This window comes from Salmo salar, unplaced genomic scaffold (assembly GCF_905237065.1).
Source record: "Salmo salar unplaced genomic scaffold, Ssal_v3.1, whole genome shotgun sequence".
Lineage (NCBI taxonomy): Eukaryota > Metazoa > Chordata > Actinopteri > Salmoniformes > Salmonidae > Salmo > Salmo salar.
In genome coordinates this window covers 315,717-333,498 of record NW_025548133.1, presented here as the reverse complement: position 1 = coordinate 333,498, position 17,782 = coordinate 315,717, and the positions used below count along the sequence as shown (strand labels likewise).

Sequence of the window (17,782 nt, the reverse complement as noted above, 5' to 3'; positions counted from 1 at the left end):
GAGTAGAGGGTCTGACTGTCTCCGAGGGAGGAGTAGAGGGTCTGACTGTCTCCGAGGGAGGAGTAGAGGGTCTGACTGTCTCCGAGGGAGGAGTAGAGGGTCTGACTGTCTCCGAGGGAGGAGTAGAGGGTCTGACTGTCTCCGAGGGAGGAGTAGAGGGTCCTGACTGTCTCCGAGGGAGGAGTAGAGGGTCTGACTGTCTCCGAGGGAGGAGTAGAGGGTCTGACTGTCTCCGAGGGAGGAGTAGAGGGTCTGACTGTCTCCGAGGGAGGAGTAGAGGGTCTGACTGTCTCCGAGGGAGGAGTAGAGGGTCTGACTGTCTCCGAGGGAGGAGTAGAGGGTCTGACTGTCTCCGAGGGAGGAGTAGAGGGTCTGACTGTCTCCGAGGGAGGAGTAGAGGGGCCTGACTGTCTCCGAGGGAGGAGTAGAGGATCTGACTGTCTCCGAGGGAGGAGTAGAGGGCCTGACTGTCTCCGAGGGAGGAGTAGAGGGTCTGACTGTCTCCGAGGGAGGAGTAGAGGACCTGACTGTCTCCGAGGGAGGAGTAGAGGGTCTGACTGTCTCCGAGGGAGGAGTAGAGGGTCTGACTGTCTCCGAGGGAGGAGTAGAGGACCTGACTGTCTCCGAGGGAGGAGTAGAGGACCTGACTGTCTCCGAGGGAGGAGTAGAGGACCTGACTGTCTCCGAGGGAGGAGTAGAGGACCTGACTGTCTCCGAGGGAGGAGTAGAGGACCTGACTGTCTCCGAGGGAGGAGTAGAGGGGTCTGACTGTCTCCGAGGGAGGAGTAGAGGGTCTGACTGTCTCCGAGGGAGGAGTAGAGGGTCTGACTGTCTCCGAGGGAGGAGTAGAGGGTCTGACTGTCTCCGAGGGAGGAGTAGAGGGTCTGACTGTCTCCGAGGGAGGAGTAGAGGGTCTGACTGTCTCCGAGGGAGGAGTAGAGGGTCTGACTGTCTCCGAGGGAGGAGTAGAGGGTCTGACTGTCTCCGAGGGAGGAGTAGAGGGTCTGACTGTCTCCGAGGGAGGAGTAGAGGGTCTGACTGTCTCCGAGGGAGGAGTAGAGGGTCTGACTGTCTCCGAGGGAGGAGTAGAGGGTCTGACTGTCTCCGAGGGAGGAGTAGAGGGGTCTGACTGTCTCCGAGGGAGGAGTAGAGGACCTGACTGTCTCCGAGGGAGGAGTAGAGGACCTGACTGTCTCCGAGGGAGGAGTAGAGGACCTGACTGTCTCCGAGGGAGGAGTGGAGGGTCTGACTGTCTCCGAGGGAGGAGTGGAGGGTCTGACTGTCTCCGAGGGAGGAGTAGAGGGCCTGACTGTCTCCGAGGGAGGAGTAGAGGGTCTGACTGTCTCCGAGGGAGGAGTAGAGGGGTCTGACTGTCTCCGAGAGAGGAGTAGAGGGTCTGACTGTCTCCGAGGGAGGAGTAGAGGGTCTGACTGTCTCCGAGGGAGGAGTAGAGGGTCTGACTGTCTCCGAGGGAGGAGTAGAGGGTCTGACTGTCTCCGAGGGAGGAGTAGAGGGTCTGACTGTCTCCGAGGGAGGAGTAGAGGGTCTGACTGTCTCCGAGGGAGGAGTAGAGGGTCCTGACTGTCTCCGAGGGAGGAGTAGAGGGTCTGACTGTCTCCGAGGGAGGAGTAGAGGGTCTGACTGTCTCCGAGGGAGGAGTAGAGGGTCTGACTGTCTCCGAGGGAGGAGTAGAGGGTCTGACTGTCTCCGAGGGAGGAGTAGAGGGTCTGACTGTCTCCGAGGGAGGAGTAGAGGGTCTGACTGTCTCCGAGGGAGGAGTAGAGGGTCTGACTGTCTCCGAGGGAGGAGTAGAGGGTCTGACTGTCTCCGAGGGAGGAGTAGAGGGTCTGACTGTCTCCGAGGGAGGAGTAGAGGGTCTGACTGTCTCCGAGGGAGGAGTAGAGGGTCTGACTGTCTCCGAGGGAGGAGTAGAGGGTCTGACTGTCTCCGAGGGAGGAGTAGAGGGTCTGACTGTCTCCGAGGGAGGAGTAGAGGGTCTGACTGTCTCCGAGGGAGGAGTAGAGGGTCTGACTGTCTCCGAGGGAGGAGTAGAGGGGTCTGACTGTCTCCGAGGGAGGAGTAGAGGGACCTGACTGTCTCCGAGGGAGGAGTAGAGGGTCCTGACTGTCTCCGAGGGAGGAGTAGAGGGTCTGACTGTCTCCGAGGGAGGAGTAGAGGGTCTGACTGTCTCCGAGGGAGGAGTAGAGGGGCCTGACTGTCTCCGAGGGAGGAGTAGAGGATCTGACTGTCTCCGAGGGAGGAGTAGAGGGCCTGACTGTCTCCGAGGGAGGAGTAGAGGGTCTGACTGTCTCCGAGGGAGGAGTAGAGGACCTGACTGTCTCCGAGGGAGGAGTAGAGGGTCTGACTGTCTCCGAGGGAGGAGTAGAGGGTCTGACTGTCTCCGAGGGAGGAGTAGAGGACCTGACTGTCTCCGAGGGAGGAGTAGAGGACCTGACTGTCTCCGAGGGAGGAGTAGAGGACCTGACTGTCTCCGAGGGAGGAGTAGAGGACCTGACTGTCTCCGAGGGAGGAGTAGAGGACCTGACTGTCTCCGAGGGAGGAGTAGAGGGGTCTGACTGTCTCCGAGGGAGGAGTAGAGGGTCTGACTGTCTCCGAGGGAGGAGTAGAGGGTCTGACTTAATAAAACACTCTTTCCTCAGTCATCAAACCTGATAGAAGAACCAATGTATCAACCTCACGGAAATGTGATCAGAAGAGAGAGAGGAGGAGGAGGGGTGGAGAGAGAGAGAGAAAAATTAAATATATAGAATCATTCTTATTATTATTATTATTATTATTATTAATACACAACATGTGGTACTTGTAGGGCTTTTCCAGGGTCGGGTCCAGGTCCAGCCCGGGAATCACACCGGGAGTCAGGTCAATATCTGGCAACCAGAATATCAGTTCAACCTCCTGCTGGCCCCAGCCTCGCCACTCAAATACACTACCCAACGTCCTCTCCGGCCGTGGTCACCGTGGAAACGACCCCCCCGAATGGCAACAGGCGAGGCTGTGATTGGGCAGTGTTCATGTCTTGTCCCGGGAGGGGGGGCGGGGCTAACTGATGATACGGCTGATGGTCTGCAGGGAGGGGAAGTCCTCGTTGTCCCCCAAGTGCAAGGTCTTATGGGAGTTGAAGTCTTTAGGGTCCAACACTTGGCAGCAGGTGGGGCATACCTGGCAGTCCAGCGCGGCTGCATTAGAGACAGCGCTGGACTGGGAGGCACTCTTCTTCTTGTCCTTCCTGGCCCCGCCGCCTCTCGGTCTCTCCGTGGCCTGGTCGTCTACGTGGGCCGACAGAAGCTCCTGCTGTTTAACCGTGTCAGGAAGTAAAACCAGCAGCTCGTTGAAGACGCCAACAAAATTGTCCCCTAACAGAGTCTTACAGCTGCGGTGGTACAAAACGGCAGACATCAGACCCTGTTAGAGAGAGAGAGATGGATGGGAACATTAGCCTGTTAGCCTTACTGGGTGGATAGGAACATTAGCCTGTTAGAGAGAGAGAGATGGATAGGAACATTAGCCTGTTAGCCTTACTGGGTGGATAGGAACATTAGCCTGTTAGCCTTACTGGGTGGATAGGAACATTAGCCTGTTAGCCTTACAGGGTGGATAGGAACATTAGCCTGTTAGCCTTACTGGGTGGATAGGAACATTAGCCTGTTAGAGAGAGAGAGATGGATAGGAACATTAGCCTGTTAGCCTTACTGGGTGGATAGGAACATTAGCCTGTTAGCCTTACTGGGTGGATAGGAACATTAGCCTGTTAGCCTTACTGGGTGGATAGGAACATTAGCCTGCTGGCCTTACAGGGTGGATAGGAACATTAGCCTGTTAGAGAGAGAGAGATGGATAGGAACATTAGCCTGTTAGCCTTACTGGGTCTATAGGAACATTAGCCTGTTAGCCTTACTGGGTGGATAGGAACATTAGCCTGTTAGCCTTACTGGGTGGATAGGAACATTAGCCTGTTAGCCTTACTGGGTGGATAGGAACATTAGCCTGTTAGCCTTACTGGGTGGATAGGAACATTAGCCTGTTAGCCTTACTGGGTCTATAGGAACATTAGCCTGTTAGCCTTACTGGGTGGATAGGAACATTAGCCTGCTGGCCTTACTGGGTGGATAGGAACATTAGCCTGTTAGAGAGAGAGAGATGGATAGGAACATTAGCCTGTTAGCCTTACTGGGTGGATAGGAACATTAGCCTGTTAGCCTTACTGGGTGGATAGGAACATTAGCCTGTTAGAGAGAGAGAGATGGATAGGAACATTAGCCTGTTAGCCTTACTGGGTGGATAGGAACATTAGCCTGTTAGCCTTACTGGGTGGATAGGAACATTAGCCTGTTAGCCTTACTGAGTGGATAGGAACATTAGCCTGTTAGAGAGAGAGAGATGGATAGGAACATTAGCCTGTTAGCCTTACTGGGTCTATAGGAACATTAGCCTGTTAGCCTTACTGGGTGGATAGGAACATTAGCCTGTTAGCCTTACTGGGTCTATAGGAACATTAGCCTGTTAGCCTTACTGGGTCTATAGGAACATTAGCCTGTTAGCCTTACAGGGTGGATAGGAACATTAGCCTGTTAGCCTTACTGGGTGGATAGGAACATTAGCCTGTTAGCCTTACTGGGTGGATAGGAACATTAGCCTGTTAGAGAGAGAGAGATGGATAGGAACATTAGCCTGTTAGCCTTACTGGGTGGATAGGAACATTAGCCTGTTAGCCTTACTGGGTGGATAGGAACATTAGCCTGTTAGCCTTACTGAGTGGATAGGAACATTAGCCTGTTAGAGAGAGAGAGATGGATAGGAACATTAGCCTGTTAGCCTTACTGGGTCTATAGGAACATTAGCCTGTTAGCCTTACTGGGTCTATAGGAACATTAGCCTGTTAGCCTTACAGGGTGGATAGGAACATTAGCCTGTTAGCCTTACTGGGTGGATAGGAACATTAGCCTGTTAGAGAGAGAGAGATGGATAGGAACATTAGCCTGTTAGCCTTACTGGGTCTATAGGAACATTAGCCTGTTAGCCTTACTGGGTCTATAGGAACATTAGCCTGTTAGCCTTACAGGGTGGATAGGAACATTAGCCTGTTAGCCTTACTGGGTGGATAGGAACATTAGCCTGTTAGAGAGAGAGAGATGGATAGGAACATTAGCCTGTTAGCCTTACTGGGTGGATAGGAACATTAGCCTGTTAGCCTTACTGGGTGGATAGGAACATTAGCCTGTTAGCCTTACTGGGTGGATAGGAACATTAGCCTGTTAGCCTTACTGGGTGGATAGGAACATTAGCCTGTTAGCCTTACTGGGTGGATAGGAACATTAGCCTGTTAGCCTTACTGGGTGGATAGGAACATTAGCCTGTTAGCCTTACTGGGTGGATAGGAACATTAGCCTGTTAGCCTTACTGGGTGGATAGGAACATTAGCCTGTTAGCCTTACTGGGTGGATAGGAACATTAGCCTGTTAGCCTTACAGGGTGGATAGGAACATTAGCCTGTTGGCCTTACTGGGTCTATAGGAACATTAGCCTGTTAGCCTTACTGGGTGGATAGGAACATTAGCCTGTTAGCCTTACAGGGTGGATAGGAACATTAGCCTGTTAGCCTTACTGGGTGGATAGGAACATTAGCCTGTTAACCTTACAGGGTGGATAGGAACATTAGCCTGTTAACCTTACTGGGTGGATAGGAACATTAGCCTGCTGGCCTTACTGGGTGGATAGGAACATTAGCCTGTTAGCCTTACTGGGTGGATAGGAACATTAGCCTGTTAGCCTTACTGGGTGGATAGGAACATTAGCCTGTTAGAGAGAGAGAGATGGATAGGAACATTAGCCTGTTAGCCTTACTGGGTGGATAGGAACATTAGCCTGTTAGCCTTACTGAGTGGATAGGAACATTAGCCTGTTAGCCTTACTGGGTGGATAGGAACATTAGCCTGTTAGAGAGAGAGAGATGGATAGGAACATTAGCCTGTTAGAGAGAGAGAGATGGATAGGAACATTAGCCTGTTAGCCTTACTGGGTGGATAGGAACATTAGCCTGTTAGCCTTACTGGGTGGATAGGAACATTAGCCTGTTAGCCTTACTGGGTGGATAAGAACATTAGCCTGTTAGCCTTACTGGGTGGATAGGAACATTAGCCTGTTAGAGAGAGAGAGATGGATAGGAACATTAGCCTGTTAGCCTTACTGGGTGGATAGGAACATTAGCCTGCTGGCCTTACTGGGTGGATAGGAACATTAGCCTGTTAGCCTTACTGGGTCTATAGGAACATTAGCCTGTTAGCCTTACAGGGTGGATAGGAACATTAGCCTGTTAGCCTTACTGGGTGGATAGGAACATTAGCCTGCTAGCCTTACTGGGTGGATAGGAACATTAGCCTGTTAGCCTTACTGAGTGGATAGGAACATTAGCCTGCTAGCCTTACTGGGTGGATAGGAACATTAGCCTGTTAGCCTTACTGAGTGGATAGGAACATTAGCCTGTTAGCCTTACTGAGTGGATAGGAACATTAGCCTGCTAGCCTTACTGGGTGGATAGGAACATTAGCCTGTTAGCCTTACTGGGTGGATAGGAACATTAGCCTGTTAGCCTTACTGGGTGGATAGGAACATTAGCCTGTTAGCCTTACTGGGTGGATAGGAACATTAGCCTGTTAGCCTTACTGAGTGGATAGGAACATTAGCCTGCTAGCCTTACTGGGTGGATAGGAACATTAGCCTGTTAGCCTTACTGGGTGGATAGGAACATTAGCCTGTTAGCCTTACTGGGTGGATAGGAACATTAGCCTGTTAGCCTTACTGGGTGGATAGGAACATTAGCCTGTTAGCCTTACTGGGTGGATGGGAACATTAGCCTGTTAGCCTTACAGGGTGGATGGGAACATTAGCCTGTTAGCCTTACAGGGTGGATAGGAACATTAGCCTGTTAGCCTTACTGGGTGGATAGGAACATTAGCCTGTTAGCCTTACTGGGTGGATAGGAACATTAGCCTGTTAGCCTTACAGGGTGGATAGGAACATTAGCCTGTTAGCCTTACTGGGTGGATAGACCCGTTAGACACTGTAAATATTGAGTCTTTGCATCAACTTCATGTAATTGTCAATTAAAGCCTTTTGACACTTATGAAATGGCCCAGTCTGTATGTAACTACGGGTTAGAGATATAGAGAGGATAGTTCAGCCCCAACAGTCTGGATGTAACTACGGGTTAGAGATATAGAGAGAGGATAGTTCAGCCCCAACAGTCTGGATGTAACTACGGGTTAGAGATATAGAGAGAGGATAGTTCAGCCCCAACAGTCTGGATGTAACTACGGGTTAGAGATATAGAGAGGATAGTTCAGCCCCAACAGTCTGGATGTAACTACGGGTTAGAGATATATAGAGAGGATAGTTCAGCCCCAACAGTCTGTATGTAACTACGGGTTAGAGATATAGAGAGGATAGTTCAGCCCCAACAGTCTGTATGTAACTACGGGTTAGAGATATATAGAGAGGATAGTTCAGCCCCAACAGTCTGTATGTAACTACGGGTTAGAGATATATAGAGAGGATAGTTCAGCCCCAACAGTCTGGATGTAACTACGGGTTAGAGATATATAGAGAGGATAGTTCAGCCCCAACAGTCTGGATGTAACTACGGGTTAGAGATATAGAGAGAGGATAGTTCAGCCCCAACAGTCTGGATGTAACTACGGGTTAGAGATATATAGAGAGGATAGTTCAGCCCCAACAGTCTGTATGTAACTACGGGTTAGAGATATAGAGAGGATAGTTCAGCCCCAACAGTCTGTATGTAACTACGGGTTAGAGAGGATAGAGAGGATAGTTCAGCCCCAACAGTCTGGATGTAACTACGGGTTAGAGATATAGAGAGGATAGTTCAGCCCCAACAGTCTTACAGCTCTGATGGTGCAGCACCATCCACATAAAATCCTGTCTGAACCATCCAGAGTAGTTCTTAGGGTGAAGGTTAGGGGGGTTAAGGTTAGGGTTAGGGGGTTAAGGTTAGGGTTGGGGGGTTAAGGTTAGGGATAGGAGTCAGGGCGTACCTGTCTGAACTGTCCAGAGTAGTCCTTAGGGATAGGAGTCAGGGCTTACCTGTCTGAACTGTCCAGAGTAGTCCTTAGGGATAGGAGTCAGGGCTTACCTGTCTGAACTGTCCAGAGTAGTCCTTAGGGATAGGAGTCAGGGCTTACCTGTCTGAACTGTCCAGAGTAGTCCTTAGGGATAGGAGTCAGGGCTTACCTGTCTGAACTGTCCAGAGTAGTCCTTAGGGTCAGGGATAGGAGTCAGGGATTACCTGTCTGAACTGTCCAGAGTAGTCCTTAGGGATAGGAGTCAGGGCTTACCTGTCTGAACTGTCCAGAGTAGTCCTTAGGGATAGGAGTCAGGGCTTACCTGTCTGAACTGTCCAGAGTAGTCCTTAGGGATAGGAGTCAGGGCGTACCTGTCTGAACTGTCCAGAGTAGTCCTCAGGGATAGGAGTCAGGGCGTACCTGTCTGAACTGTCCAGAGTAGTCCTTAGGGATAGGAGTCAGGGCGTACCTGTCTGAACTGTCCAGAGTAGTCCTTAGGGTTAGGAGTCAGGGCTTACCTGTCTGAACTGTCCAGAGTAGTCCTCAGGGATAGGAGTCAGGGCTTACCTGTCTGAACTGTCCAGAGTAGTCCTTAGGGTCAGGGCGTACCTGTCTGAACTGTCCAGAGTAGTCCTTAGGGTCAGGAGTCAGGGCTTACCTGTCTGAACTGTCCAGAGTAGTCCTTAGGGTTAGGAGTCAGGGCTTACCTGTCTGAACTGTCCAGAGTAGTCCTTAGGGTCAGGAGTCAGGGCTTACCTGTCTGAACTGTCCAGAGTAGTCCTTAGGGATAGGAGTCAGGGCTTACCTGTCTGAACTGTCCAGAGTAGTCCTTAGGGATAGGAGTCAGGGCTTACCTGTCTGAACTGTCCAGAGTAGTCCTTAGGGATAGGAGTCAGGGCTTACCTGTCTGAACTGTCCAGAGTAGTCCTCAGGGATAGGAGTCAGGGCTTACCTGTCTGAACTGTCCAGAGTAGTCCTTAGGGATAGGAGTCAGGGGCTTACCTGTCTGAACTGTCCAGAGTAGTCCTTAGGGATAGGAGTCAGGGCTTACCTGTCTGAACTGTCCAGAGTAGTCCTTAGGGTCAGGGATAGGAGTCAGGGCTTACCTGTCTGAACTGTCCAGAGTAGTCCTTAGGGATAGGAGTCAGGGCTTACCTGTCTGAACTGTCCAGAGTAGTCCTTAGGGATAGGAGTCAGGGCTTACCTGTCTGAACTGTCCAGAGTAGTCCTTAGGGTTAGGAGTCAGGGGCTTACCTGTCTGAACTGTCCAGAGTAGTCCTTAGGGTTAGGAGTCAGGGCTTACCTGTCTGAACTGTCCAGAGTAGTCCTTAGGGATAGGAGTCAGGGCGTACCTGTCTGAACTGTCCAGAGTAGTCCTTAGGGTTAGGAGTCAGGGCGTACCTGTCTGAACTGTCCAGAGTAGTCCTTAGGGATAGGAGTCAGGGCTTACCTGTCTGAACTGTCCAGAGTAGTCCTTAGGGATAGGAGTCAGGGCTTACCTGTCTGAACTGTCCAGAGTAGTCCTCAGGGATAGGAGTCAGGGCTTACCTGTCTGAACTGTTCAGAGTAGTCCTCAGGGATAGGAGTCAGGGCTTACCTGTCTGAACTGTCCAGAGTAGTCCTTAGGGATAGGAGTCAGGGCTTACCTGTCTGAACTGTCCAGAGTAGTCCTTAGGGTCAGGGATAGGAGTCAGGGCGTACCTGTCTGAACTGTCCAGAGTAGTCCTTAGGGTTAGGAGTCAGGGCGTACCTGTCTGAACTGTCTAGAGTAGTCCTTAGGGTTAGGAGTCAGGGCGTACCTGTCTGAACTGTCCAGAGTAGTCCTTAGGGATAGGAGTCAGGGCTTACCTGTCTGAACTGTCCAGAGTAGTCCTTAGGGTCAGGGATAGGAGTCAGGGCTTACCTGTCTGAACTGTCCAGAGTAGTCCTTAGGGATAGGAGTCAGGGCTTACCTGTCTGAACTGTCCAGAGTAGTCCTTAGGGATAGGAGTCAGGGCTTACCTGTCTGAACTGTCCAGAGTAGTCCTTAGGGTTAGGAGTCAGGGCTTACCTGTCTGAACTGTCCAGAGTAGTCCTTAGGGTTAGGAGTCAGGGCTTACCTGTCTGAACTGTCCAGAGTAGTCCTTAGGGATAGGAGTCAGGGCGTACCTGTCTGAACTGTCCAGAGTAGTCCTTAGGGTTAGGAGTCAGGGCGTACCTGTCTGAACTGTCCAGAGTAGTCCTTAGGGATAGGAGTCAGGGCTTACCTGTCTGAACTGTCCAGAGTAGTCCTTAGGGATAGGAGTCAGGGCTTACCTGTCTGAACTGTCCAGAGTAGTCCTCAGGGATAGGAGTCAGGGCTTACCTGTCTGAACTGTTCAGAGTAGTCCTCAGGGATAGGAGTCAGGGCTTACCTGTCTGAACTGTCCAGAGTAGTCCTTAGGGATAGGAGTCAGGGCTTACCTGTCTGAACTGTCCAGAGTAGTCCTTAGGGTCAGGGATAGGAGTCAGGGCGTACCTGTCTGAACTGTCCAGAGTAGTCCTTAGGGTTAGGAGTCAGGGCGTACCTGTCTGAACTGTCTAGAGTAGTCCTTAGGGTTAGGAGTCAGGGTGTACCTGTCTGAACTGTCCAGAGTAGTCCTTAGGGATAGGAGTCAGGGCTTACCTGTCTGAACTGTCCAGAGTAGTCTTAGGGTCAGGGATAGGAGTCAGGGCTTACCTGTCTGAACTGTCCAGAGTAGTCCTTAGGGTCAGGGATAGGGGGGTTAAGGTTAGAGTTAGGGGGGGTTAAGGTTAGGAATAGGAGTCAGGGCTTACCTGTCTGAACTGTCCAGAGTAGTCTTAGGGTCAGGGATAGGGGGGTTAAGGTTAGGAATAGGAGTCAGGGCGTACCTGTCTGAACTGTCCAGAGTAGTCCTTAGGGTCAGGAGTCAGGGCTTACCTGTCTGAACTGTCCAGAGTAGTCCTTAGGGATAGGAGTCAGGGCTTACCTGTCTGAACTGTCCAGAGTAGTCCTTAGGGATAGGAGTCAGGGCTTACCTGTCTGAACTGTCCAGAGTAGTCCTTAGGGATAGGAGTCAGGGCTTACCTGTCTGAACTGTCCAGAGTAGTCCTCAGGGATAGGAGTCAGGGCTTACCTGTCTGAACTGTCCAGAGTAGTCCTTAGGGATAGGAGTCAGGGCTTACCTGTCTGAACTGTCCAGAGTAGTCCTTAGGGATAGGAGTCAGGGCTTACCTGTCTGAACTGTCCAGAGTAGTCCTTAGGGTCAGGGATAGGAGTCAGGGCTTACCTGTCTGAACTGTCCAGAGTAGTCCTTAGGGATAGGAGTCAGGGCTTACCTGTCTGAACTGTCCAGAGTAGTCCTTAGGGATAGGAGTCAGGGCTTACCTGTCTGAACTGTCCAGAGTAGTCCTTAGGGTTAGGAGTCAGGGCTTACCTGTCTGAACTGTCCAGAGTAGTCCTTAGGGTTAGGAGTCAGGGCTTACCTGTCTGAACTGTCCAGAGTAGTCCTTAGGGATAGGAGTCAGGGCGTACCTGTCTGAACTGTCCAGAGTAGTCCTTAGGGTTAGGAGTCAGGGCGTACCTGTCTGAACTGTCCAGAGTAGTCCTTAGGGATAGGAGTCAGGGCTTACCTGTCTGAACTGTCCAGAGTAGTCCTTAGGGATAGGAGTCAGGGCTTACCTGTCTGAACTGTCCAGAGTAGTCCTCAGGGATAGGAGTCAGGGCTTACCTGTCTGAACTGTTCAGAGTAGTCCTCAGGGATAGGAGTCAGGGCTTACCTGTCTGAACTGTCCAGAGTAGTCCTTAGGGATAGGAGTCAGGGCTTACCTGTCTGAACTGTCCAGAGTAGTCCTTAGGGTCAGGGATAGGAGTCAGGGCGTACCTGTCTGAACTGTCCAGAGTAGTCCTTAGGGTTAGGAGTCAGGGCGTACCTGTCTGAACTGTCTAGAGTAGTCCTTAGGGTTAGGAGTCAGGGCGTACCTGTCTGAACTGTCCAGAGTAGTCCTTAGGGATAGGAGTCAGGGCTTACCTGTCTGAACTGTCCAGAGTAGTCCTTAGGGTCAGGGATAGGAGTCAGGGCTTACCTGTCTGAACTGTCCAGAGTAGTCCTTAGGGATAGGGAGTCAGGGCTTACCTGTCTGAACTGTCCAGAGTAGTCCTTAGGGATAGGAGTCAGGGCTTACCTGTCTGAACTGTCCAGAGTAGTCCTTAGGGTTAGGAGTCAGGGCTTACCTGTCTGAACTGTCCAGAGTAGTCCTTAGGGTTAGGAGTCAGGGCTTACCTGTCTGAACTGTCCAGAGTAGTCCTTAGGGATAGGAGTCAGGGCGTACCTGTCTGAACTGTCCAGAGTAGTCCTTAGGGTTAGGAGTCAGGGCGTACCTGTCTGAACTGTCCAGAGTAGTCCTTAGGGATAGGAGTCAGGGCTTACCTGTCTGAACTGTCCAGAGTAGTCCTTAGGGATAGGAGTCAGGGCTTACCTGTCTGAACTGTCCAGAGTAGTCCTCAGGGATAGGAGTCAGGGCTTACCTGTCTGAACTGTTCAGAGTAGTCCTCAGGGATAGGAGTCAGGGCTTACCTGTCTGAACTGTCCAGAGTAGTCCTTAGGGATAGGAGTCAGGGCTTACCTGTCTGAACTGTCCAGAGTAGTCCTTAGGGTCAGGGATAGGAGTCAGGGCGTACCTGTCTGAACTGTCCAGAGTAGTCCTTAGGGTTAGGAGTCAGGGCGTACCTGTCTGAACTGTCTAGAGTAGTCCTTAGGGTTAGGAGTCAGGGTGTACCTGTCTGAACTGTCCAGAGTAGTCCTTAGGGATAGGAGTCAGGGCTTACCTGTCTGAACTGTCCAGAGTAGTCTTAGGGTCAGGGATAGGAGTCAGGGCTTACCTGTCTGAACTGTCCAGAGTAGTCCTTAGGGTCAGGGATAGGGGGGTTAAGGTTAGAGTTAGGGGGGGTTAAGGTTAGGAATAGGAGTCAGGGCTTACCTGTCTGAACTGTCCAGAGTAGTCTTAGGGTCAGGGATAGGGGGGTTAAGGTTAGGAATAGGAGTCAGGGCGTACCTGTCTGAACTGTCCAGAGTAGTCCTTAGGGTTAGGAGTCAGGGCTTACCTGTCTGAACTGTCCAGAGTAGTCCTTAGGGTCAGGGATAGGGGGGTTAAGGTTAGGAATAGGAGTCAGGGCGTACCTGTCTGAACTGTCCAGAGTAGTCTTAGGGTCAGGGATAGGGGGGTTAAGGTTAGGAATAGGAGTCAGGGCGTACCTGTCTGAACTGTCCAGAGTAGTCCTTAGGGATAGGAGTCAGGGCTTACCTGTCTGAACTGTCCAGAGTAGTCCTTAGGGTTAGGGGGGTTAAGGTTAGGGTTAGGGGGGTTAAGGTTAGGAGTCAGGGCGTACCTGTCTGAACTGGCCAGAGTAGTCCTTGAACTGGTTGAATCGTGACTGGTCGTTCTGCAGGAGGTTCTTAATGGACTGGATCAGTTCCATGTTCCGTCGCTGGAAGTTCTCTGGAGCCAGGTACACCCCCGGGGACTGGGGAGAGCTGAACACCCCCGGGGACTGGGGAGAGCTGAACACCCCCGGGGACTGGGGAGAGCTGAACACCCCCCATATGGAGTCATTTAGACACACTGAGCTTCAATCAAATATGTGTTGTTGTGTAAAGGTGGCGGTCTGTCTGGAGTCTGTAAAGGTGGTGGTCTGTCTGGAGTCTGGTCTGTCTGGAGTCTGGTCTGTCTGGAGTCTGTAAAGGTGGTGGTCTGTCTGGAGTCTGTAAAGGTGGTGGTCTGTCTGGAGTCTGTAAAGGTGGCGGTCTGTCTGGAGTCTGTAAAGGTGGCGGTCTGTCTGGAGTCTGTAAAGGTGGCGGTCTGTCTGGAGTCTGTAAAGGTGGCGGTCTGTCTGGAGTCTGTAAAGGTGGCGGTCTGTCTGGAGTCTGTAAAGGTGGTGGTCTGTCTGGAGTCTGTAAAGGTGGCGGTCTGTCTGGAGTCTGTAAAGGTGGTGGTCTGTCTGGAGTCTGTAAAGGTGGCAGTCTGTCTGGAGTCTGTAAAGGTGGCGGTCTGTCTGGAGTCTGTAAAGGTGGCGGTCTGTCTGGAGTCTGTAAAGGTGATGTCTAGTCTGTAAAGGTGATGTCTAGTCTGTAAAGGTGGTGGTCTGTCTTGAGTCTGTAAAGGTGGTGGTCTGTCTGGTGTCTGTAAAGGTGGTGGTCTGTCTGGAGTCTGTAAAGGTGGTGGTCTGTCTGGAGTCTGTAAAGGTGGTGGTCTGTCTGGAGTCTGTAAAGGTGGTGGTCTGTCTGGAGTCTGTAAAGGTGGTGGTCTGTCTGGAGTCTGTAAAGGTGGTGGTCTGTCTGGAGTCTGTAAAGGTGGCGGTCTGTCTGGAGTCTGGTCTGTCTGGAGTCTGTAAAGGTGGTGGTCTGTCTGGAGTCTGGTCTGTCTGGAGTCTGTAAAGGTGGTGGTCTGTCTGGAGTCTGGTCTGTCTGGTGTCTGTAAAGGTGGTGGTCTGTCTGGAGTCTGTAAAGGTGGTGGTCTGTCTGGAGTCTGTAAAGGTGGCGGTCTGTCTGGAGTCTGGTCTGTCTGGAGTCTGTAAAGGTGGTGGTCTGTCTGGAGTCTGGTCTGTCTGGTGTCTGTAAAGGTGGTGGTCTGTCTGGAGTCTGTAAAGGTGGTGGTCTGTCTGGAGTCTGTAAAGGTGATGGTCTGTCTGGAGTCTGTAAAGGTGATGTCTGGTCTGTAAAGGTGATGTCTGGTCTGTAAAGGTGATGTGATGGTCTGTCTGTAAAGGTGATGTGATGGTCTGTCTGTAAAGGTGATGTGATGGTCTGTAAAGGTGATGTGATGGTCTGTCTGTAAAGGTGATGTGATGGTCTGTAAAGGTGATGTGATGGTCCTGTAAAGGTGTAAAGGTGATGTGATGGTCCTGTGATGGTCTGTAAAGGTGATGGTCTGTAAAGGTGATGGTCTGTAAAGGTGATGGTCGGCCTGTAAAGGTGATGTGATGGTCGGTCTGTAAAGGTGATGTGATGGTCTGTAAAGGTGATGTGATGGTCTGTAAAGGTGATGTGATGGTCTGTAAAGGTGATGTGATGGTCTGTAAAGGTGATGGTCGGTCTGTCTCACCGGGGGCTGGATGCAGGGGGCTCCACCACGTTGCTGTTGAGGGGGATGCCGGTGAACCCCGGGGGGGGCTTACTGGGCGGGGGGGCGCCGCCCTGGCCGGGGGGAGACGGGGACAGGACGTTGGGGGGGGCAGAACTCTTCAGGACGAAGGAACTTTTAAATCCTGGAGGAGAAAAACAACATCACTACGTTACTTTCATCCATAAAACCCCCAAAACTTAAAGCTGCAGCTAAATTCACATAGAAACGTGTGTTATAGAGCTGTCACTCTCATAGACAGCAAGTCTAAGAAGCTGTAGATCTCGTTCTATGTGAGGTATTTCTATGCTCCCTGTTCTTATGTTTAGTTCTTGTGTCTTTTACTTTCGGTTTTCTATATTTTGGGTTATTAAATATATATTTCACAGCGGTTTCGATAGAACAATGATTCTCTACGCAATGGGCAAAAAAAAAAAAAGAATACTTAAAAAATGTCAATAAATCAAATTGCTGCCGTCCAAATTGTTCAGGAGAAGAAAAAATTAAAATCTATTGAAAAAAAATGATGCTTCTTATTCATTGATGGAAAAACCAGTGGATGTTACTGTCTGGTGTTACTGCTGGGGCGTTACTGTCTGGTGTTACTGCTGGGGCGTTACTGTCTGGTGTGGTGTTACTGCTGGGGCGTTACTGTCTGGTGTGGTGTTACTGCTGGGGCGTTACTGTCTGGTGTGGTGTTACTGCTGGGGCGTTACTGTCTGCTGTGGTGTTACTGCTGGGGCGTTACTGTCTGGTGTTACTGCTGGGGCGTTACTGTCTGGTGTTACTGCTGGGGCGTTACTGTCTGGTGTTACTGCTGGGGCGTTACTGTCTGGTGTTACTGCTGGGGCGTTACTGTCTGGTGTTACTGCTGGGGCGTTACTGTCTGGTGTTACTGCTGGGGCGTTACTGTCTGGTGTTACTGCTGGGGCGTTACTGTCTGGTGTTACTGCTGGGGCGTTACTGTGTGTTGTTACTGCTGGGGCGTTACTGTCTGGTGTTACTGCTGGGGCGTTACTGTCTGGTGTTACTGCTGGGGAGTTACTGTCTGGTGTGGTGTTACTGCTGGGGCGTTACTGTCTGCTGTGGTGTTACTGCTGGGGCGTTACTGTCTGGTGTTACTGCTGGGACGTTACTGTCTGGTGTTACTGCTGGGGCGTTACTGTCTGGTGTGGTGTTACTGCTGGGGCGTTACTGTCTGGTGTTACTGCTGGGGCGTTACTGTCTGGTGTTACTGCTGGGACGTTACTGTCTGGTGTTACTGCTGGGACGTTACTGTCTGGTGTTACTGCTGGGACGTTACTGTCTGGTGTGTTGTTACTGCTGGGGCGTTACTGTCTGGTGTGGTGTTACTGCTGGGACGTTACTGTCTGGTGTGGTGTTACTGCTGGGGCATTACTGTCTGGTGTGGTGTTACTGCTGGGACGTTACTGTCTGGTGTTACTGCTGGGGCGTTACTGTCTGGTGTTACTGCTGGGGCGTTACTGTCTGGTGTTACTGCTGGGGCGTTACTGTCTGGTGTTACTGCTGGGGCGTTACTGTCTGGTGTTACTGCTGGGGCGTTACTGTCTGGTGTTACTGCTGGGACGTTACTGTCTGGTGTGGTGTTACTGCTGGGACGTTACTGTCTGGTGTGGTGTTACTGCTGGGGCGTTACTGTCTGGTGTTACTGCTGGGGCGTTACTGTCTGGTGTTACTGCTGGGACGTTACTGTCTGGTGTGGTGTTACTGCTGGGGCGTTACTGTCTGGTGTGGTGTTACTGCTGGGGCGTTACTGTCTGGTGTGGTGTTACTGCTGGGACGTTACTGTCTGGTGTTACTGCTGGGGCGTTACTGTCTGGTGTTACTGCTGGGGCGTTACTGTCTGGTGTTACTGCTGGGGCGTTACTGTCTGGTGTTACTGCTGGGACGTTACTGTCTGGTGTGGTGTTACTGCTGGGGCGTTACTGTCTGGTGTTACTGCTGGGGCGTTACTGTCTGGTGTTACTGCTGGGGCGTTACTGTCTGGTGTTACTGCTGGTGCGTTACTGTCTGGTGTGGTGTTACTGCTGGGGCGTTACTGTCTGGTGTGTTGTTACTGCTGGGGCGTTACTGTCTGGTGTGGTGTTACTGCTGGGGCGTTACTGTCTGGTGTGGTGTTACTGCTGGGACGTTACTGTCTGGTGTTACTGCTGGGGCGTTACTGTCTGGTGTTACTGCTGGGGCGTTACTGTCTGGTGTTACTGCTGGGGCGTTACTGTCTGGTGTTACTGCTGGGGCGTTACTGTCTGGTGTTACTGCTGGGGCGTTACTGTCTGGTGTTACTGCTGGGGCGTTACTGTCTGGTGTTACTGCTGGGGCGTTACTGTCTGGTGTTACTGCTGGGGCGTTACTGTCTGGTGTTACTGCTGGGGCGTTACTGTCTGGTGTTACTGCTGGGGCGTTACTGTCTGGTGTTACTGCTGGGGCGTTACTGTCTGGTGTTACTGCTGGGGCGTTACTGTCTGGTGTTACTGCTGGGGCGTTACTGTCTGGTGTTACTGCTGGGGCGTTACTGTCTGGTGTGGTGTTACTGCTGGGGCGTTACTGTCTGGTGTGGTGTTACTGCT

At 51.6% G+C, this 17,782-nt stretch overlaps 1 protein-coding gene across 1 annotated transcript in view; it reads right to left on the bottom strand.

Annotated features, from left to right (window-relative positions):
• Positions 1-3,054: 3,054 nt before the first annotated feature.
• The window catches only part of LOC106592015 (E3 ubiquitin-protein ligase ZNF598), a 54,227-nt gene continuing 39,499 nt past the window's right edge, over positions 3,055-17,782 (bottom strand). Inside the window, exons 10-12 of the mRNA XM_045711947.1 lie at positions 15,177-15,339; positions 13,465-13,663; positions 3,055-3,423 (exon numbers count right to left, since the gene is read on the bottom strand). Of these exons, the coding sequence (XP_045567903.1) occupies positions 3,061-3,423; positions 13,465-13,663; positions 15,177-15,339 (725 nt within the window). The 3' untranslated portion in view covers positions 3,055-3,060. The remainder of the gene's footprint in view (positions 3,424-13,464; positions 13,664-15,176; positions 15,340-17,782) is intronic.